The sequence below is a fragment of the Leptonychotes weddellii genome, chromosome 3 (genome assembly GCF_054177405.1).
Source record: "Leptonychotes weddellii isolate Sample4059 chromosome 3, ASM5417740v2, whole genome shotgun sequence".
NCBI classification, from domain to species: domain Eukaryota; kingdom Metazoa; phylum Chordata; class Mammalia; order Carnivora; family Phocidae; genus Leptonychotes; species Leptonychotes weddellii.
The window spans coordinates 164,711,740-164,734,529 of NC_138371.1; the positions used below are offsets into that span (position 1 = coordinate 164,711,740).

Consider the following 22,790-nt stretch of genomic DNA (forward strand, 5'->3'; position numbering starts at 1 on the left):
ATCAATAAGGAGCCCAGGTCTTTAGGTAATAGCTGCTCTATGAAATAGGATACCTTAAGGCCTTGGATAGAAGACATACCATCTATGGAAACACATCTTCCAGCCACTAGCCCTCCTCCAGGGCCCCCTTGCATCCATATCTTTTGTGAGATGGTATTTCAAAGTATGCACACTGTAACCCCTTTTGTGGTTGATTTTTTTTGTTGCTATTTTTCAGGACAAAATAAAATGCAAGAAATTCTTTTAGCATGAAGAAATGCATTTAATGAGTTCCGGAACTTATAGTGAACTGTTCCAGGTCCTTTGACAGGCATCTGTATGCCATTGACGATATGTTATTAGGCATTTAATTAAAGGAGGTCTGTGGGCCAGATTCTTCCCCACATATGTGACTCATATTTGGGGATTTCTCACAGACTTAGCTCCAAATTGTGCCACGTGGCCCACACTTGAAATGTGAATAATTCTGATTTTATTCTGAAGAACTTCTTTGAAGGTTCAATCCCAGCAATACTTAAAAAAGCCAGGCCCACAAAACTAAAATACAGCCTGAGCCTCTTGAAATTTGCACCAAGTATACAAAGTCCAGTCTGTCCTCTATTGAATCAGAAACTCAGCCTGCATATTAGCATTGGAATCCCTTTGATTGTGTTGTGAAGCAGTACCTAAAAGAAGGAAAAATTAATGAGATTAAACTGTCATTTTAAATTTTGTTAAAACTTGTGCATATGCGTACAGCATCCTTTCTCGTATCTTAATGATCAGTGTTCACATGCTTTCCATCGACTTCTTCCACTTAAACTATTATTCCATATTCAGCACGAAATGAGTTTGGTGCAGTTGTTGTCATGAGTCAATGATTGGCCCAGCCTTAAATTAAGAAATTTGGGGGCCCTCTTCATCATTGGGCTTATTTTGAGTTTATTCTATTTTAATCACTCTTTGCCTTGGCCCTTATGCTTATTAGCAAGAATTTAGAGAGACCTCAGAATTGCATTCCTAAGAAAGGCTCTTTTTCCTGGATCTTCTCTCTCAGAGGCTGTAAGCCTTCCTTCTCTGATAGTTCTGAGTATAGTCACTCTGAGGCTGGCTGGCCTTCCTCTGATTTCATGGGATGAGTCTATTGCTGCAGATTTTATAAATCACACTGCAACAGAATCTTTCTCTACCATTGCTGCGATAGAGAGTAAGTCTCTTCTTGAACCTGAAAGGAGTTGAATGTTTCAGAATAATCCACCGCTGGTGGCTCTCTGATGAGTTTTACACTCAGCCACATTCACCACATCCATGAGAGCATATGGAAGGAGAAGCACTTGTCATAAACTTCGAGAGCAGTAAGTGGTGAACAAACACGACTCTGGAGACAGGAGAGGCTTTACTGGTGCTGCTTTTTCCTCGTTAGTTTCATTCCATCTGTTTCAAAACAGTCTAGTTGAGTGAAAGGATACCTGGCGGTGGGGTCTAAAGTGTATGCTGGTGCATACCTCTAACACCACTCACTGGTTTTTAAAATGAAGCCATTGACTTTTAGATCAAAATAAGCATGCCACTTAATGTAGCCGTTCTCTTCTTATTTAAAAAAAATAAAAGAAAACCCACCAACTCCATGATTTGGTGTTATGTTGTAGGTATCTTGTTGCCCCTTGCTTAGAGCCGTCATTGAAGGGCTACTTATTGTTTCCTCAAATAACCTGGAGATTTCCAAGTAGTCCTCCTACAAACACAAACGCTCATTTGTATGCCATACCTATGTTTGGGAGGGTGGTGGGTGGAGTCTTGTTTTGACCAAAAAAAAAAAAAAGAAATAGTACATTATTCCAAAAAATATAAATGACACTTCTAGCACGAGGAACTTTTTCTTCTATTCCAGTGAAAGCAATTCAACATCCCCTGGTGGGAGCTGGGGAAGAAGTGAGAAAAATCTTTTCCTGAAAGCTTTCAGAATCAAGTAGACTGTTTTGTTCAGGATCATTTCAGTGTAGACTGACTGCAGATCCCTCAGCTTCGCCTGGAGACCGCCTTCGGCATCTCTTCGGCTTCTGGTGCCGCTCCCTGGGGAAGGCAGCTCCTCTGTGTCTTTGCATGGGTTCTAGATCAGGTTACTCTGGGATGTCTTGGGGTGGCTTTATATCTGAAAGCAGGGAAGATTAAAAATCAGCTGTTGACATGGGACATCTGATCTACACGTGTAGCTGAGAGCCGGTTTAAAGGGTTCACTGTAAGCCTGGTGCTGTTAATGCCATCCCGGGGAGGGCACTGGAAGGTACTCGGGCTTGCTGCTGGCCCAGGGGCAGCGGTCGCAGAACTGAAGGGAAATGGCACAAACCAGGGGCGCTAAGGACAGAGTAAGGACCGTGTGTGCACGTGTAGTAAAAAGCATCGAACAGTTATTGACTCATTCTACTTTTGGGTAAGAGGTGGAGGTGGTAGTGGGACAGGGAGTCTGCAGGCAGGGTTGTCCTGCTCTCTGATGAATTTGGTTCGTTAACCGGCTCTCACGTAGGAAACAGGAGCAGGTTCATTTTGGAGCCGGCAGTGATGTGACTGGTGTGTTGTTACTCATGGTCACGCTTTCTGGCTCATGAAACTAGACTAACAGCCCCTTTTCCCCGGGCCTCAGAAGTTCCTTTGTAGGAAATAATTCATCGCGCTGCCTGCAGCCATGTACAGAAAGACCAAAGATAGGCCTTCTTTAGTGAAGACCACATACCTGCTGCTCTGTCCACACACAACCTGTGTCCGATGGATCCTCACGCTCACCACCCCCTTTCTGCCTGGAAAGTTGCCGTGAACACCTAACTAACCAGATTTCACAAGCTTGGCCTATATTATTAATCCAGTTCCCTTCTGTTCTTTCTGTGTGTATATTTAATACTATAGATAAAATATTTTATTAAAAATGTCTAATGCACCAAATTTTAAAATAGAAAAGGCTGGGGATTTCATTCTCATTTTTGTCATTTGTTTAATAAATTTGAGAAAACATTTTTCTGTTGTTCCATTGTATGCACTGTTTGTCAGCATGTACCTATCTAGGAGAAAAAAAAAGCTTCCCCCCCCCCCCCCATTCTGTCTTTATCCTCGGAGCATGGTGTACTTTCTGTTCCCTGCATTGTTGGAGCACTGTCTGATGTCTTTTTTTTTTTTTTACACTGCTGAATACCAATTTGTACTTGGAATACCTGTTTCCTCTAGAATTACAGTGATCCTGTTCGCTAAACAGCAAGCTTTAACACGGAGGCATGCCGGGGTCATCCCCTAGTTCACTGAGGGTGGGGAACAGAAGGCAAATGGAAGACTTCACTTTTCTGATTTCATCCTCTAACATGCCTGCACTTCGTACTGTGTGTTCCTGGGCGGGGGCGGGGGGTTGTCTTTGGAAAGGAGCAGGATCACTGTAGTTGGGGGAGAGGTCTCATGGAAACAGAGCGTATCTGTGGCTGCAGCTTACATAGGGGAGTTCAGACACCTAACCAGAGGGTTGGCTTCGTGTTTTATTGGGGACCATCCATTCAGATGGGGATAGAACACTTTCCATAGCTGGTATCTATAAGAGAATTTAGTTGGGCGTTTGTTTTGGCGGGGGCTGGTGGGAGCATAGAGAAGACCCCGCCCAGCTCAGCCCCACTTGGCTACTCTTGGCCAATAAGCTGTTACTAGTTTTGATGTGCCCCCAAAATGTAGGCTGTCCCAGATACTGTCTGGTTTCATCTTCTCTCCATGGCCTAAGAGTGCCGCGTCTCAGTAAAGCATGGATTTATACCACCGGGAAGGGTGCTGGCTTCTCCAATAACAATGAGCTTGGTGATTCTTTCAGCATGAAAGGCCAAACTCCTGCAACCGTGTATGCACGACATTAATATCTCTTGTTAATCCAAACTGAAGAGGCTTTTACTTGTCCTAACAGGTATCTTGCTGTAAAAACTGTCAATTGTAACTGTTCTTTCCCACTGACGGCTAAAGCTTTGTCCTGAGTACAAGATGGTATTTTTCATGGGTACAAAGCACCATGTTCCCCAACCCAGACGCTGCCCCCAACACCGCCACCACCATGTTTGAACAAAGAGAAATTCTCCTTTCTCTTTTCTCCATAAGTAAGAGCACACTAGAACATTCTCTGTCATTGCTCCATTGGTAGGCATTTCTCTGTTTCTCCGCAAGTTGCATTGCAGTTGCTTTTCTGAGTTGCTGGATGATGAACACCGAAGTTGGTGCTTAGCTGCTTGTAAAACTTTGTTTGAAGGACCTTGGTCTGAGAATAAGAAGCACATATACACATTACCCTCAACACCCTCCATTATCAAGAAAAGGACAGCACCATCATGATTGGTAATCGTGTAGACTAGTTTTTCTTGTGGCACCTTACTATTTTAATAAAGCATTGTCAGCTTTTTTCCCATATTCCACTGGGGTGAGAACCCAGCTGAGTTATCACACTAGTGAATCCTGTCCATTCGGTAGATTACCCATTTTCCAGCTCAATACTGACCTTTTTTGATAACTGGCTTTCAAATGTAGACAATCTCCAGGAAGAGTTCATTGTATTCTTTTTTAGAGGGAGATGATGGATTTAAAAAGAGCCTTTTTAAAGATCCATGAAAACTACATCTGTAATGAATTTCCTACATGTGCCTTTGGAACATATTCTGGGTATGTAGAGATAAAATCTGTATTTTAGAACCAAATACCAGGAGACAAATCATGATAGATGAGTGGCATCTAGAAACTTGCCAGGTAACTTTCTCTGGGGGGAATGTTGAAGAATCAGCATACTGTTCTATTTTGAAAAGAGGAATTGAGAAAGCAATCCGTATTCTCAAATATTTAACAAACCTGCTCTGGGTTACTATTTTTAAAATGATTATCAGGCTTTCTAAACACTTAACAGGAAAAACAACTTAGCTAATTAAAACTAAGATGAGCAACGTACTGACCAACTTAAAATACAGGACAGGTACAACCAAGTATTCGAAATGCCATTTTCTATTACTTGGAAAATAGAGTAGAAATTCTCTTTTCCCAGAACGTGTGAGTTTGTTCTTAAGCCTTAATACAATCAGAGGAGATTACAATGCAGCTGTGCCCAATCCCAAAAAGGGGGAAGATGAGCACTGAGTTTGGCTTGTTGGTCATAAACCATGTTCCCGCTGGTGATGTACCTCTGACAAGGGGCTGGTCAAGAGACACTATAGTGTGGGTGACGCTGCTGCACTTCCCCAGAGCAGCCAGGAGAGAAGAATTATGAATGTATTTTACATTAAAAAGAGAAGCTAAGCCAGTTTTTCGGCTAGGTGATAAACTGGAGTCCATAAATACAGCCATGCTAATTTGAAGTTCCATAATGGTTTGTGCCATGAGAATGTGTACATTTAAAAGGATTTTTAAAAGCAATTACCAGAAACGCCTCTCTTGAGAGCAGTATTTGTGATGGCGTTGCCAGTCCACGGGGGTGGCATAAACTCAGCCCTCTTGCTCCGGGTTGACAGCCGGGGGTGGGGGGGTGGGGGGTGGAAAATGATGGTGAGGGGCATACCATTTGGTGAAGGAGAAGGTGGAGGATTGGAGAGTTACTAACTGGAAATACCTTAACGAGACGCAGGACAATTTCTGGAAATAGGAAAAAATAATTTTTAAAAAAATCTGAAGCTTCCAGATTTTCAAGTATGACTAATCCTTTTCTAATCTCTTGAAACTTCTTTCCACCTGCTGCCTTAATATCCAGGTGCTTTCTCAAAAGATCCTCCAAAACTATTTACCTAGAGCCTATGCCTGGAAGAAATTACTTTGTGTCAGTTTGTCACAGAGGAAAAAAAGATACCAGGCATTAATGAGTTCACTGAGTAGCCCTGAACATCAGTTACAATTTCCTCTTCTCATCACCTGGGGCTGTGCCTTCAAAGCAGGTAACCAACTGCATGATTTGAACAGGCTTGATAAGGCTAGGTAGGTAAGTGGGCCGGGTTTTATCGTACAGAGCAACCCTGTTTATGGAATGGACTCCTTCAGTGAAAATTGGTTACATGTAGTTTGAATAACTGTAACTGTAGACACCGACTTTAAGATCCAGTTCTTCACACCTGCCTGAGGGTGGACCTTACGTGGACACCGCTTTTGAACAGACAATTGTCACAGCACTCTGGCTCAGAGTCAAAAGAGCATTTTAATTTCTCATCAAGCTGCCAAATTCTACTGATTACCCTCATCAGCATCTCTCACTGATTGCTAAATGGCAAATGAGCTACATAGTTTGGTTTAAACCATGTCCCCTCTAAATTTTCAAAGTCTCAAGTAGTTTGGCCTGCAAGGGGAGAAGAGGACTACTCTCCACGGACGCAGCTCAAATGAGCAAACTTGAACTTCAGAGTTTGGACCTTCCCCTTCTGTAGAATTGTGGATAGATTTCTAGACCGGGCTGCTTGGTATTTATTGATTTGTTGGTCCTACTGTTAAATACACCCATCAGCCTTCCTGTCTCAGGCCCTAGGAGTAGACATAAAGCTAGTGGAAGGAGCCACTCCAGAAATGGAAATTGGCAACCCTAATTTGGGTTGTTCCCCAAGTCTGTGTGTTGCACGTGTGAAGTTGCTGGTCACCCACATCTTTGGGCTACGTGAGTGAATGCAGCAGGTTGTCCCCCAGCAACCTGTGGCTGACCCAGAGCTGTCCTTTCCTCGACCTAGGAACATGGGTTGTCATGAAGTTCACTGCCATTATCCCATTTTCTGAATCCTGTCTCTGACATCCAGTGTAGACTCTTCTAGATGGCTATATTCTTTGAAATGTGCCCTGTCCTGTTGGCAGGACAGATGTCTCCTGGAACCCTGGTCTGTTTTCTCATCCATTCAGTCTACTAAATTAGAAGCGTCCCCTGGGGGACCTCACAAATAGCTTTTGGCCTTTGGAGGGTAGAAATGCTTATGCTTGACGGGGGCCACCCGCATTTTCTCCCTCCCACTGGGGCAGGTGGTTTATTATCTGCTGCTGGATGCTGTCCAGGGCCTGATTGGTACTGTTCCCCCACCCTCCTCCCCACCCCCCACTCCTCCCACAAGCCAGCCTTCTAACTGCTTTTTATTCTTGGCTCCAACTCTCACTGATGAGGTGAGTGCTTTTTCTGTTCGCATCACTGCAAAACCGAGGCCCCGCATGCTCTCACTTAGAACTGCCTCACCTGACCTCACGCACAGTGTGAGAGCTGAAGGTAAGCCCCACATTTTGCCAGATCATGGTGGACAAATAAAAAAGCAACTCTGATACAGTGACTCACAAATGCATGAAATGTTTGGATCTCTAGACTGCCAGAATTTCTCTTTTCTATTTCCTATTTGTCGTGATGACACTTTTCCTTTTTGTGACTTTTTTTTTTTAAAAGAAGAGAATAGTGTAGTACCTTGAAACATTTGCGAACGGTTCTAATTGTTGTCACTTTCTATTTGACAAGTTCCAATTCTTTCGAAATCATTGTATTCGGTTGTGCACTAGTGTCAATAAAATTGACATTTGTGAAGCAATTTCTGGCCTTTTTCTCCGGGTTTTGCTGGGTCTGGTGGTGTGTGGGGTGCACGGGTCTTTGTCTAACAGTGATGCGTATTAAAAAATGCCAGGATTTCCATGGAGGGATTTTTAAAACGCAAACTTCTTTAATCTTACTCATGTTATCAAATCTCGTTCTTGGGGGATCGTCGTACTGACCCATAGTCCTGTAGCAGGACATCTGCTTTTTTGCTGCTCTTCTGGGTGTGCTGGCTTTTCCTGCATGTGTTGTGAACAGCGCTAGCTGGTCCAGCTGGGGCGGGACGGGGGCTGGTGGTTTTTCATGGTTGGTTCATTCCTACTGTGATCAAGTTCACTACCCTCCATTCTAGGCCATCCCCATCTTGTAATTTCAAAGCGGATATGGATGAATCCAGAGGGAGAGGATAGCTGTCAAGAAAATGGGGTATGCCCAGAAAACGGCACTTCACCTTTCTCTCCAAGATCCTTGTCCGTGTGCGGAATAGCCATGAGCTGAAACCGCATTTTGGAAAATGAGAAAGCATTTTACGTCGTCTTTTCTTAATAATGGTAACAGATGGGACTGCAGGCTACTTGAACTTTGTTTACCCTCGCGCTAGCCCTAGCAAACCTGTGTTAGAATTACAGACGTGTTAGGTGAAAACACGCAGGTAGAAGTATATTCTGGAACGTCCCGGTTGGCTTCAACGGGGTGACGTTTCGAGACTCGCAAAGTTCTGTTGGCAAAACGTTGCACGTACACATCCTCTCCTTTGGCTGACGTATAATGGGTAATGATACATTTTCATATTATTTAATGTATCCTTTGCAGAGGAATCATTAATGACCTGTCACTTTTTGACTCATCAAGGGGAATTGTGATAATGTAATGACCTCCAGCTTTGCATGTGGTGCTAGTGTTTCTGTCCCAAACAGTGAGAGAGACACGGAATGCCATCACCAGGTATAATAAGCTTGCTTCTGTTCTTGGTAGAATGGGGAGTTAGCTTCTCGTCCTTTCCTTCGCTGTGGCCCGTTGTTACAGGGTGTAGTCTGTCCTGGGTACGTCAGTCATTTAGTTTCCTTTTAGAATAGCTCTGTTTTTTCAGTCTTTTCTCATGTCTCCTGGTGGTATAGTCACTGTTTTCTGGAATAATTCATAGAAGCTAAGGCAGTAGTAAGGAGATGAAGATCCCATTTGGGGATCCACTGTGCTTCTAAACATTCCCTGAGCAGAGTTCTCTGCCTTATTAATCACAGAACTCTGGCTCCACTGACTCATTCCCACTATGGTATCTTTAGTATGAAGGCAGCTGCAATTCAGAGAAAAACTAGAAAATCGTGAAGCACATTCGATACGCAGAATGGTAGTCAAGGTTCCAAAGATTTGATCTGATACGGGGGAAAATTCTAAGTAGCAATCCGGTCCCAGAAGGAATTACTTTTTTTTTTCTCTCTCTAATACTTCTCATCCTCAAATAGGCTCCCTGACTGGTAGCCCTCACCTTTCAGAGCTGTCCATCAACTCCCAGGGAGGAGCTGTGCCCGCCAGCGTGATCTTGTCTCCCAACCTGAGCCCCGACACCAAGCAGGCCTCCCCCTTGGTCAGCCCGCTGCTGAACGACCAGGTGTGCCCACGCACCGACGACGAGGAGGAAGGCCGGAGAAAGGTGTGACCTGCACGTACATGCGTTACTTTTTTTTTTTTTCCCTAACTGCAGTAGTATATATATAACACCTGCCATTTTAACCGTTTCTAAGCATACTGCTCAGTGACCTTAAGGACATTCACAGGGTCATATAACCATTGTCACCGTCCATCTCCAGAACATTGTCACTTCCAAGCTGAAACTGTCCCCATTAAACAGGAAATCTCCATCCCTCCCCTTTCCCCAGCCCCCAGCAACCACCACTCTGCTTTTTGTCTCTGTGGATTTGACTGCTTAGGAACCTCATCTAGGAAGAATCCTGCGGTATTTGTCCTTTCGTGTCTCACTTCTTTCACTTAGCATCACGTCCTCAAGGTTCTTCCACGTCGTAGCGTGGGTCAGAGCTTCCCTTTTAAGGTTGAATCACACCCCCCCCCCCATCGTATGGGCAGAGCACAGTGTGTTTATGCACCTGTCTCTTGGTGGACAGTTGGGTTGCTCACTCCTTTTGGCTATGTCGAATGCTGCTGCCGGAAACATGGGCATCCAGGTGTCCGAGTCTCCGATTTCAGTGCTCTCGTGTGTATCCCCGAAGGTGGAATCGGGCGGACTCTCGTGGAAGCAAGCAAGATGGCTAGCAACAAGGATTGTCTTTTACTTACCGTTTAAAGAGAAAGCAAAACCCGTGGCTGACTCACTGTAGAGAAGTGCCTGCTCACCTAAGTGATGGACTCCAAGGAACCAGTGGTGTCACCAGCTGCTTTCACCTTGTCCCCTTAGCTCAGCCACCGTGTATTTCCACGGACATCCTAGCTTTCATTTCCCGTCCACCACCACCACCAGCCCCCAGCTCCCGGGACAAAGGCCACTGTGGTTTCTGTTTCTTTGATTTCCTGGAAGGCTGCATTGCTCTGATATTTTACTAGTTGGTTAGATTTTCGGATGCCCAGTTTTGAATGAATAGCCCTCCGCGGTGACCAACATACTCGAGTCTTGGAGGCCTTTGACTGAGGGTAAGATTTATGTGGAAGGAAACGTTCCCAGGCTCTTTCCTCATCATGAGAATCCATTCTCTTCTCCTAGTTCCTCACACAAAAAGGAGAACTAGTGAGAGGTTCATTAGCCTTGAGCCCCGTTAACAAAAGATCGTAAATTAGCAATGTATCACTTTAATCAGGACATTCTTAGAGACTTATGCTCAAAGAGTATTATTACGTCTTGTTTCTTCTGTGGGTTTTGCAGAGATTCCCAACGGACAAGGCGTACTTCATTGCTAAGGAAGTATCCACCACCGAAAGAACATATCTGAAGGATCTTGAGGTCATCACTTCGGTATGTGTAGCATTTCCCCTAAAGCATTCAATTACATAATTTATCTCAACTCCGATGTAGCTTTCAGAGAAGAGCTGGATCTAATTAAATGTTGGGCTCTCTGACTCCAATTAAAAGGATTTGGTTCTGGGTTATAAAAATTAGACGGTAATAGTGTATTTAATTTGGAACATGCTTTATAAAAATTTTTATAATTGTGATTTTTAAGTGCAAAGGAAGGAAGTTTCTAAAGTGGAGAAAATTAAAATGAAACTTCTTACTGCCTGCTTTGTACCCAGGCAGAATAGTTCGTGTTTTGCCCGGCATCAAAGGTAGCTCCTTCTGCTTGAGGAAGACCCCAGAGGTGAATAGAAGGCTCGTTTTAGCCTTGGTCATAAATTGAGCCATGTCAGCAAATCTGCCAGAAGACTGCCTTTTATTATTTTAATCAGTCCTATTCGGTCTTGGAACAAATTCAAAGCATCGCAGATAGCTTTATGATCCCTGGATTCTGAGCAAGAACTAGCCATTGGAGGTCGGTAGGAAGCGCGGGGCTCCTGTGCCTCTGGGGCATGTGAATGGCGCCTGGCCCTGAGCAGGTGCTCGAACGGGTGCTCGGTGAACACTGTGGGACAGCCCCGCCTCACCGCAGCGGGCTGAGTAACTGTGTGAGGGCAGCGGCTTTCTCTCGCTGGTACGGCCTCCTCTGTGCTCAGCATTTTCACAAAGGAGCAGAGATCGATGTTCCTAACGGATCGAACCAGAGGGGGTGTGGTGGTCTAAATCAGTGGTGACCCAGTGAGTTGGCCAAAATGCAAGTTCTGATTAGAAGTAGCTGCCCATTTCAGAGATCTCTCCTGGCTTCAACAATCCACTGGTAACAAGTTGGGGGAAGCCCTGATGATGAGCTGGGTGCTTCTCACCCCATCGGATGGAAGAAGGATACAGCAGTAGGGCCCGGGAGCCCCTGGTGCTCCTGAATGGCCCAGATTCAGCAGGAAAGCCCTGTGTCCTCCAGGCATGCTGGGCTGCGCCAATACTTCTGACGAGTTGCCACCATTTATGTGTCCCTGTGTGTGCTCTTTTTATTCCAGTGGTTTCAGAGCACGGTGAGCAAAGAGGACGCCATGCCCGAAGCCTTGAAAAGTCTCATATTCCCGAATTTTGAACCTTTGCACAAATTTCATACAAGTTTTCTCAAGGAAACTGAACAACGACTAGCCCTGTGGTGAGCACAATGATGTTCAACAATTACACGTGTCCCCACGGCCTCCTCTCTCCCCCCCGCCTTGTGTTTTCGGGTGGTTCCTTTTACGCAGCTATCATGCCCAAAGATAAAGTCAAGAACCTGGCTTAAGAAGAGCCAATCGCAAAATGGTTTTCAGGGAAATTCTGTGGGTATTTAGAGGTCACCCTGGAATTTTGTTCCCTTTGGTTTACAGTTCTTCAGAACGCATGTTTTCTTACAAGTAAGTGAGTCTCACAAAATAAAGATGGTAGGTACGTCTGGAAAGCCGATGTGGGCTTTAAGGGATAGAGGCACATGGAGGGACTTTCAGGGAGGTTGGTGGTAGTTCACTGATGCTTGCTTTATAATCCTTTGTGAAGTATCTGTATGTCTCCCATAGTTCTCAGATTTATATTACACGGTGTTGAAGAAGTGCTTAGAAAAACGTAGGGCCCGATATACCACGCACTTGCACCTTGAATCCCACTTCGAGGAATTGATCTTAAGGATGCATTTATAATGTGAAATGACATGACAGAGATAGCCATATTAGAATTAAAAGATCGCAAATGATCTAAATGTCCATGAATAGACTGGTTCAAAGTAATATTGTCCATTTAATACCAAATAAAACATTAATCTGGGAGGAAGAAGAAGATGGTGCAGAAAGTCAGGAAACACTTTGTGTGCTGTAGGGTACAAAATCCAATATACCCTGCCCTAAAATAGAACCTTTCAGAAAACTCTTAGGGTTTTTGTTTTTTTAAAGACCGTTCTATGTAGACACTTGGGGAGTTGACTGTCTAGTAAGCATGCATTTAAAAATCCCAGGAGAAAATAGCAAGAGGCTTCTGTGTCTTTGGCAGAGGTGAACGCTGTTGTATATTGTATCCTCACTGTAGGGAAGAATTTGCTTTAAAGTAGTCTCAGGGCATTTAGCGACTGGGGGCCTGAGGGAGCCGTGGATGATGTGGTCTCGGCCCAGGCGATCCCAGACCATGGGATTCAAGTGTCAGCTGAACAGGTTCACGGGGCTGCTCTCCTGTGTCGTGAAGGGAATGTGCTCGGGTGTCCAGCTGTGTGTGTGCTTGAGGATAATTCACATGCAGTTCTCGCCCCTCAGTAGGAGGAGGTAGGATGCTTGACCAAGATGGCCCCGGGGAGGGGAGCACAGCCAGGACTGAGCAAGAGCCTCATTGAAAGTGGGGAAAGATTGGAAACCCCACTTGAGAGTCTTACTCTAGGTTGGTGGTATGAATGTAAGAGAAATGCCACTTTTTAAAATGAGAAAAAGATTCTACAGGATCTAACTTCTTATTTTACCTCTCAAAGTTTACTTGGAAGCTTTCGGTTGCGTTCCGCCATATTATGTTGCCTCATCATTCCTGCAAAGCTCGATGATGCTTTCATAGTGGCGTCAAAGAAGTTAGAGCTCTGGAGAAATCAATTCACAGTTTGTTTTGTGGCCAGTGAGACGTGTGTTAACACAGTCTTAAGTCTTCCCATAGGCTCAGAGCTTCTTGAGCTGGTGTCCACCTAAATAATGGCAGTTGACCTCAGTAATGTTGGGGAGGTCACACATAGGAAATGTCCCCAGCAGGACCCTGGCAGCCCAGCATGGTGGCTTCAGCTAGCTCCTGCCATCACAGAGAACTCAGGAATAAATGCCATGCTCTTGGATTTATCTGTGACCATAAATTTTTAGCATCTGGCCCTTAACTGTGAAAGAATATCCAGTTGCCTAAAAAGCAGCTGCTATCGTTTATTTCCCAGAGGATTTTCAGTAGAATTTCTTTCAAAGATCTGTAATTTTATTCATGTTTTACATGCAAAAGACTCAAAGCTAGAGCGAGAACAGATAGTCGGTATGCCGCTCAAGGACATGACATTTCCTTGCAACAGTGGACCCAAACCAGATTGATGACGTTTATCAGGAATAAGTGAAAAAGTCTGCTGTTAAGGTCAGCTAATCATTTCCTCAAGTGCATGACGAGGAAGACCTGCTTGGCGGGGGTTCAAGGCAAAAAGGCTGGGTGAATGAGTGTAAGTATGAGCCAACAGAGTAACATGGAGAAGACCCGGCATCTTTCTCTAGCTCTCAACACTGGCTGCTCCTTCCAATTATCTGGAACCTTTAAAAAATCTTCATAACCAGCCAGAACCCCAGACCAGTTATATTGGAATCTCTGAGAGGTAGGACATAAGCATCAGTGGTTCCTAAAGCTTCCCAGGTGATTCCAATGTGTAGCCAAGGTTGGCGACCCTTGTCCTGACTGTCCTAAGTACGAAAGAGACCAGAGCATGACAAACGAAACCTTCAAGGCTCAGGGCTCCTTCAGAACACTGGGCCCAGCTCTGAGTTTCACATTTGAAATAGGTTAATAAGAGAATGCATTTCATTAAAAAAAAAAAAAAAAAGGTGTTGGATATATGGGCATTTGTCCTAGAAGAGAGAAGATTTTAGAATATATGTTGGCTCTCTTGCGGCTGGTCATGTGGGAAAGGGAGTGAGCGTCTTCTTCACTGTACCAGAGCACAAAATTTAAACGATACATTTCCAAAGAGGCACGTCGTGTCTAAATATAGAGAAGGCTTTCCTAACACTAACATTTAGCCGTGAGAGACTGCCTTGTGAGGTAGTATGCTCCTCCACCTTGGGGTTTCTTGAGCAGAGGTTGACTGTTTTTAGAAGGTATTTATCTATTGGGCGGAACCCCAAATCTGGCAGGGCCTCAGGGTCACCTGGGGGTGGGGGTGAGGGGCTTGAAAAAATACAGATTGCCCGTCCCCATGCAGCCCCCCTGAATCAGAACGTTGGAAGGAGTCCCAGAAACGTGTATTTCTGACGTACTTCTTGAGATGACTGTGATGAATACCTTTTCTGGGGCAACTGATAGGGAGTTCCTCTTAACAACCCTAGGATTCTCTGATTCTTTGATGTGTATTTTGGTTATAACTCTTGTGAATGCATGCATGCATGCTCGCACAGATGGGTGAGTGAGTGAGCGAGCCTAGTGTCTGAGTGGGAGGCTTTGCCCACTAGGGGCTTGCAGTCTCGGCGGGTGGGGGAGGCAGGCATGGAGAAGGGGGGCAGGCCCTCCCATGGATGAGTGGTGGGCCATATCCCACGTGAGCCCCAGGGCATCACTGGCCAGTTCTGCTTCGAAGGACCTCTGGGCCATTGATGCCTGCACAGCAGAGGTGGCCCGGGAGTGAATATGTTTAAGCAGAAGAATGGAACACAGAGAGGTTTATTAAGAAAAGGAGTTCACACCGAGTTCCTGACCGACAGGCCACAGAGATGTAGGTGTATCTGTGTATGAATGCATGTGCGTATTCAGTCTGTGATACGGGAAACCCGGGCTGGCTGGTGCAGACTGGGATGGCTGTGTCCTCCCTGGGTCCACACTCATGGCACCACCACCAGCTAACGTCTCTCTCCAGCTGCCTGGGGCCCTTGCAGAGCTTCATGCCTCATCTGTCTCATGTGCAGTGCAGTCTCTACCTCGTAGGGCTGTCACACGGACTAAATGAGACCGTATTAGTGAAGGGCTTGGTGTTCTGCACCATCCACAGAAAGGGGGGTTGGGGAGCTGATCATTTTTTATATTAACTTTACTTTGAAATAATTTTAGAAGCTTTGCGCAGTGGCAGTATCGTAGCCAATGAGGTTTATCCGAGGCGCGATTATTGCTAATTGAAATAATTTTAGATTTAGGGAAAAGTTGCCACGACAATAGAGTTTCCGCATGCCCTTTCACGCCTGCCTTTCCCTTAATGCCAGCTGCTTCTGTCTGTCTGAACTAAGAAACTCACATGGCTAAGTTACCAGCAACTAAACTCCAGACTTTGTGCGGTGACACTATTTTTTTAAAGACTTTATTTCTTTAACAGAGAGCACGCACAAGTAGAGGGAGGGGCAGAGGGAGAGGGAGAAGCAGGCTTCTTGCCAAGCAGGGAGCCCGATGTGGGGCTCGATCCCAGGACCCTGGGATCACGACCTGAGCCGAAGGCAGACGCTTAACAACAGAGCCACCCAGGCGCCCCCTGGGTGATACTATTTTAAATGACTGTTATTAATGGAAAAAAAATCTAAAGTTTACTGTGCACCTAAAATTCCCCCCAAATTTGGTACTTCGTTGACACAGCCACCAGGCTCTTCCTTTGCAGTTCTATGTTAAGTTGTCCTATGCTTCCATCAGCAGTGGGAGGCCTTAGGGCAGAAAAATTACCAGGACATTTTCCTGCACGACGAGGCTGAACCCCTGCTCAGTAAGCACACCTGTCCGTATCCAAATGCTGCGTTCTCCTGAGGAAACACCCCCAAGAGGAGGATGGACTGTTCTATCCTGGCCAAAGCCCAGGCTACCCTGTTTCTTTGGAAACAAGGAAACAGGTTTGGTGACCTGTAAAAACATGAAGAGTGCTTTTCTTTTTGAAAGCCAGGATGTTCTACTCAGCTGTTCAAAGGCATTCAGAGAAAGCCACTTACAGCCTTTGGCTTTCAGAGCACAGTCCCAAATTCCAGCCCCGAAATGCCTGGCAGTCAGAGCACACACTGGTCAACTCGCTCCCCAGAGATGGATGAAGACCTGCTCTGCACAAACTCAGCTCACAGGGAGCTGGGGCCAGGGGGAGAGTCCTGCAGAGAGGCACTTGGGATAGGCTCTGGGCGCATGCGGTGCTCAAGAAGGATCAGCTGCATGTATTAGAAGACACTTGCAGTAGATTTCCTTGGAAGGGGTGCAGAAGTCTACCTAGAAAGTCTAGGAGGGGTGGAGAGACTGGAGGTCGAGATGTCATGGAGCAGACGAGTAGGGCTCATGGGACAAAGGTGAAGGGAACGGGGAGGCCCCCAGAGCTTTGATCCTGGCTACCCGGGAGGATGCTCATGAATTTAAGAAATGGTAAGAAGAAAGGAAGAAGCGAGTGTAATGGAAGGAAGATGAGTTTGGGGCACATCAGTTTTGAGGGGTCAGTATTGAAACCCTACAGGCAGTTGGAAACACAGGTCTCGGGCTTGGGAAAGAAATCAGGTGCAGGTGTGGATCTGGAAATTATCCACAGGAAGAATCCCATCCTGTAAGGAAGAATGGTGAGACAGAGGAGAGCCAGGAATAGAATCGTACCGAATACACCTTTTTGGCAGTGTTCCATAAACGTGTAGCTTATGGCTGAGCGAGAGCCAGCAAAGGAAAATGAAGAAGCCACCAGAGATTTGGGAAAAAATGGGTAAGCAGGGGTGGAGGGTCCCAGAGGAGAGCACGTCTGGAGAGTGGCTAGGCAAGCAGAGCGGTTTGAGGTAAGGGGTAGGAGCAGGCTTGGACCCTAGGGAGTCGAGAGACGAGGAGGGTGTCCATCTAGAGCAGAAAGGAAGCTCCTCTGTCAGGGGTGGGACACTCCTGCAGACTGTGATCAGGAATTTCACACGTGGAGCGGTGTTGTCTGGCAAGGACACTCCAGTGGCAGAAATGGAGTGGGGGTGACCGCGTGAGGGTCAGAGAATGATTTATAGCAGCATCCCCCGCAGAGTGGAACACCTTCATAGTAGCTTCACAGTGAACAGTCATAAAACAAAAAGGAATAAAACATCCTACCAGCTCTTTGAAGCCAGGCATCATTAAAAGAAAACCCTTGGAATTCCTCAAAAAATTAAATACACAATTACCACATGACCCAACAGGTCCACTCCCAGGTAGGTATTTGAAAGAATCGAGAGAAAGGACCCAGACACATCCCTCTACACCCACGCTCACAGCATCTTGACTCAAAGTGGCCAAAAGCTTTGGAAGCGGCCCAATGCCCACTGACACGTGCATGGATAAACAGAATGTGGTCCATCGTATGATGGAATATCATCCTTAAAAAGGAAGGACGTTCTGACACCAGCTCCAACACCAGCGAACCGTAAAGACCGGCTCAGTGAACCAAGAGCCAGGACAGATACTCTGTGATTCCGCTTAGGGCATACCTGGAGGAATCGGATTTGGAGAGACACAAGATAAGACGGTTCCCGAGGTCCGGGGTTAGGGCAACAGAGAGCCAGCGGTTAGCCGTAGAGCTGGAGTTCCCGTGGAGTGAGATGAAATGTGGGATGGACGGCGCTTGCACGGGGCGGTTGCGGGGGATGCCCTTCGTGCCACCGAGCTGGTGGTACACTTGGAAAATGGTGAAGGCGGGAAACTGAGAAAAAGAAAAAAGAAAATCCGAAGTCGTCCAGTGCAGGATAGGACTAGAGGCGTTGAAACGGCAAATGTCCCTTTGCACACGAGGGACGGGGACCCTGCCTGTGTCATCACTCTGGGCTGCCCTGGCACGTACCTGAATTAGCCCGCTTGAACCTCGGGCAGCGAGGGGCAGGTGAGGCGGACGAGGCGGGCGTGGGTGCCGCTTGGATTGCCTTCCATCTGGCCCCCCACCCCGATTCCCACCCCGAGCATCCGCAGCCGGCTGCGGTGGGTTAAGCAGAAACGGGGAGGCCCCTTTAAAGCTGAAATCGGACTTGAGCCGAACGCTAAGCGCCTCCAGATTGATTGAGAATGCAGCAGAGGGTGGGGTGCAGTCCGCCTTTCCAGCTGCCTTTCCACCACCTTCCTCATTCCTGGAGGCTCTTCGATCTCCCATCATTGTTTCCCTGTATTGCCCCCACTGCTCTGTGAGGTCAGGGGGGCTTGATCCTCAAGCCCTGGGAAGCGAGAACAGACTTCTTAGCTTTCGTAAGTGTCCCAGAAGGGGTGAGGTGGGCGATCGTGCCAGCCAGCCGGACGCCATGCTTTTGTCCCGAGGTGGAGAGCTGCCATGTTAAAGCCCGCTGCTTCCCCGGCCTGTGTGTGAATTTGGGACCGTGTTGGGAAATGCTAGAAAGGAGCCCAGAGGTTGGACAGCCTGTGTTCCTGAGCTCACCGCACACCTGAGTTCCCTATAAGCAGGCGGGCAGGGGACACCGTCCTTTACAGGCTCCTGGGGGCTCCCTGCCTTCCTCCACTCCTCAGAAAGGTAGCTCTCCCTGGAGCCAGAGAACTTTCTCCCAGTATCCTCTCCTCTGGTGGTGGATGCAGGTGTTCGAACCGGGCCTGAGCACACGCCACGTTCTGTCCATATGTGCACACATACACAACCCCTCCCATCTACCTCCTCTCCCCTGTGAGAGTCGGCCCCTCCACCCCTCATCCCTGCACCACTAAGAACAACTGGTCAGACCGTCAGCACCATACTGTTGAGAGGCTGCCAGGGGCTACTGGTCGCTGCCCACAGAAAGCGCAGGCTGGCTTGGGCCGTGCAATTTATAGGATGCCAAGCTTTGGTGTCCACCGCCCCCCCCCCCCCGCCAGAGTAGACCTCTGTAGGCTGTGCCCCACATGGTCATAAGGAAAGGATCCAATTTCTAGATTGTTTCCCAACATCAAAATACTTGTAAAGGTTGACTGCAGATGAGCCTGTAATTATTTCATGGAATAATAATTACCGTCCCACAAACTTTGTTCATGATGGCCTAATCCTTTCCAGACGTGGTCCCGTGTGGAGGTCTCTGTCTTACCATGGGATGTTTACTAGGGACAATGAAAACCATTTTCCTTCTTTTAGAGTAAAATTAGCTGCAGTGCCTTTTCTTGTGGAACATTCTCATGTGATGTATCCCTGTGCCTCGCGGGCTTTCAGTGCTCCCAGGGTTCCAGCAGGGATGAATCTGGTTGTGAGCATGAAGTCCGGGTTACAAACCTATGTGTCAGGAATCTTGAGACAGGCTTTATTCCAGCAAAATCAGTTAGCTGCATTGATTTCTCTACCTGTGAAACAGCCCAGTTCAGAAGCCTGGATCCTCACCATCCTCCATCTCTGAGTTTCCAGGACTGTTACTAACCTTCTTATATCTGACCACTGTCCACCCGGCATCTCAGTTCCTTACGCACGTGCCTTGGCACATGGACAATCATTCCTGTGCCACATAGTCTAGACTGGAACTTGGGAATGATGATGGCCTGGTCGAGTGAATGACTGCTTGCCTGTTTACTGCTTCACAGCTTGGTAAGGCTCATTTTTATTGTGGGTTTTTTTTTAAGATTTTATTTATTTGAGCGAGAGAGAGAGACAGATTGAGAGAATGAGTGGGAGGAGGGGCAGAGGGAGAAGCAGACTCCCTGCAGAGCCGGGAGCCTGATGTGGGACTCGATCCCAGGGCCCTGGGATCATGACCCGAGCCAAAGGCAGATGCTTAACCCTGAGCCACCCAGACACCCTTTATTGCGGTTTCAAATCCTTTTGTGCCTCCTCTTCCTCAAAGACTTGAAATGGTTTAAAATGGAAGACAATGTGGGAAAAGGATAAATTGTCCAATATGGCAGCTACTAGCCACTTACAGCATTCTAAATTTAAAATCTACATTAAATTAAAAATTCATTTTCTCAGTAACACTGGCCACATTTCAAGGGTTCATTAGCCATATGTGGCTACTGTATTGCATAGAAGATATAAAACACATTTTAGGGGCAGCTGGGTGGCTCAGTTGGTTGAACATCCGACTCTTGGTTTTGGTTCAGGTAATGACCTCAGGATGGTGGGCCCCAGCCCCATGCTTAGCACAGTCTGCTTGAGAGATTCTCTCTGTCTCTCTCCCCCCCCACCCCTCCTCCTACTTGTGCTCTCTCTCTCAAGTAAAATCTTTAAAACATATTTTAGGGGTACCTGGGTGGCTCAGTTGGTTAAGCATCTTATTCTTGATTTTGGCTCAAGTCATGATCTCAGATTCATGGGCTCAAACCCCGTGTCGGGCTCCATGCTCAGCGTGGTCTGAGATTCTCTCCCTCTCCTCTGACCCTCCCGCTGCTCTCACACACGGACACATGCGCTCTCTAAATCTTTTTTAAAAAATTTCATCACACAAAAAGATCTGTTGGACAATATTGGGCTGAAAAATGAGTAAGAAATAAGTACTTGTTACTACAACAAAGGGTCTGGGACACAAGAATTGCTCAAAATACCTGCAAAATGAATGCATGAAAATGTCTTCATTTTGTCCAGGGTAAGGATTGATCTTTTATAAAGCAGAGGGGGGCCTGGCAAGTGAGGAAGGACAGTGCTTTTATAAACGCTTATTCACATGCAAAGTTCGTGGCATTACTATTAATAATAAACTACCATTAATGAGCATGTACAAGTGCAAACTGATAAAAATTTAAATGACCACCCAGCTTTTCCCATTTGATCTTCAAAAAAACAGGCTGGCAAACTATGACCCATGGCCAGATCTGTTCTGCCACCTGTTCTTGTTAATAAAGTTTTATTGGAACACAGCTATGCCCATTCTTTTACCCATTGTCTATGGCCGCTTCTCCCAGTTAAATACTAGTGACACAGACTGGGCCACAAAGCGTAAGATATTTACTGTCTGGCCCTTTACCAAAAAATCGTGTCCTTGTTGAAAAACACCCAGGTGTAGGTGTTACTCCCATTGTATGATTGGGAAAATGAGGCGAGAGGTGAGAGCCCTCGCACACAGCCCGTAAGGGCCAGAGGCACAACGTGAACTTGGGTCTGATCCAACCCTCAGCCTGTGCCTTTGCAGCTGTGTTGTTGAAGCACAAGGCTTTACACCTGGAAAGGGGCTCGGAGTGCATCTGTCGTGGATTCCTCGTTCTTCGGACGGGAAAGGAGTGTGTGGTGTGCCCTGGGCCACACAGCAGGAACCCGGCAGAGCCCCATCCAGCACGTGTGTCCCCAACTCTTGCATCCTTTCTTCTGCTCCTGGCTTCGGGAGGTCAGCTCTGCTCCCTGAGAGGCCCTTCTGCTCTATACCCCTTTCCCCCTCGTGATGTGTGTCCTCTCAAAAGTGGCAGAAGGTATGTGGCATCTGGTCAACACTGGCCCCGTGGTGGCTTTGTCTGCAGAAGTATCACCTTTAGGTCTCGAATCTATCTACCAAGATACTTGCTGATGGTGAAATGGTCACTGCAGGGGTGCCTGGGTGGCTCAGTCGTTAAGCGTCTGCCTTCGGCTCCTGTCATGGTCCCAGGGTCCTGGGATCGAGCCCCGCATCGGGCTCCCTGCTCAGCGGGAAGCCTGCTTCTCCCTCTCCCGCTCCCCCTGCTTGTGTTCCATTTCTCGCGGTCTCTCTCTCTCTGTCAAAAATTAAAAATAAATCTTTAAAAAAATAATGGCCACTATGGGGACAGTGATATCAGAGGTGACCCTGTAGAAGTTAGCCTTGCCACGTGTCCTCGGAGCCTCTCTGGCCGCTTCCAAGCCCTTACCCACCTTGTTTTAGCCGCACGATGGAAGAGGCAGGTTGGGATGAGGGGACTGAGCCTCAGTCTGCAGGACGAATAGCCTGGCCAGGTTGCAGAATTAATGCTGCCCTTGAACCCAGGCAGCGTGGCTTTCGAGTCCTGCCCTCCCCATCTTGCTTAACGGTCTCTTGACCTTCCCGTTTGACTTGCTGACATGGCCTTCTGCGCTCTCTCTCTGGAATTTCTCCAGGGACTGAGATTCAAACCACACGTGTTGACCTTTTGCTGAGGGAACACGAGGAAGAGAAGTAGACCTCCCTCCACGCACTAACTTTTCTCAAAGCACGCGGCTGTTGGGCATTCTTCTCTTCAGCGGGTTTAAACTATTAACTACTGGCTTTCCTCTTTGGGTCTTGGGGGAGCTTTTGTATTTGCTTGCTCACTTTTTAACACGTATGTGATGTGCTAGGAACTTCTGAGGACCCATATTTTGTGTCTGTTTTCTTGGCTCCCCGTGGTGTCTGGGAATTCCTGAGCAGTGGTATTTTTTTTTTTGCCTTTGGCTGAATCAGGCACGAGGTGGGTGCACAGCTGTGGGACCCAAGAGCAGAGGGCATTGTCTGGTGGTAGCTGCTTGGCTCTGGCTTAGGTCAGTGGAGATGTTAAGACCATTACAGTCTGAGGGCGCCTGGGTGGCTCAGTCGGTTGAGCGACTGCCTTCGGCTCAGGTCATGATCCCAGGGTCCTGGGATCGAGTCCCACATCGGGCTCCCTGCTCTGCAGGAAGCCTGCTTCTCCCTCTCCCACTCCCCCTGCTTGTGTTCCCTCTCTCGCTGTGTCTCTCTCTGTCAAATAAATAAATAAAATCTTTAAAAAAAAAAAAAA

At 46.8% G+C, this 22,790-nt stretch overlaps 1 protein-coding gene and 1 pseudogene across 1 annotated transcript in view; both read left to right on the forward strand.

The window, feature by feature from the left end:
* Nucleotides 1-22,790, forward strand: part of FARP1 (FERM, ARH/RhoGEF and pleckstrin domain protein 1) — a 75,507-nt gene that overhangs the window by 29,570 nt on the left and 23,147 nt on the right. The window contains exons 13-15 of the mRNA XM_081815512.1: nt 8,977-9,164; nt 10,386-10,475; nt 11,549-11,682. Coding sequence (XP_081671638.1) covers nt 8,977-9,164; nt 10,386-10,475; nt 11,549-11,682 — 412 coding nt within the window. The remainder of the gene's footprint in view (nt 1-8,976; nt 9,165-10,385; nt 10,476-11,548; nt 11,683-22,790) is intronic.
* Nucleotides 15,319-15,397, forward strand: LOC115937232 (U4 spliceosomal RNA; annotated as a pseudogene).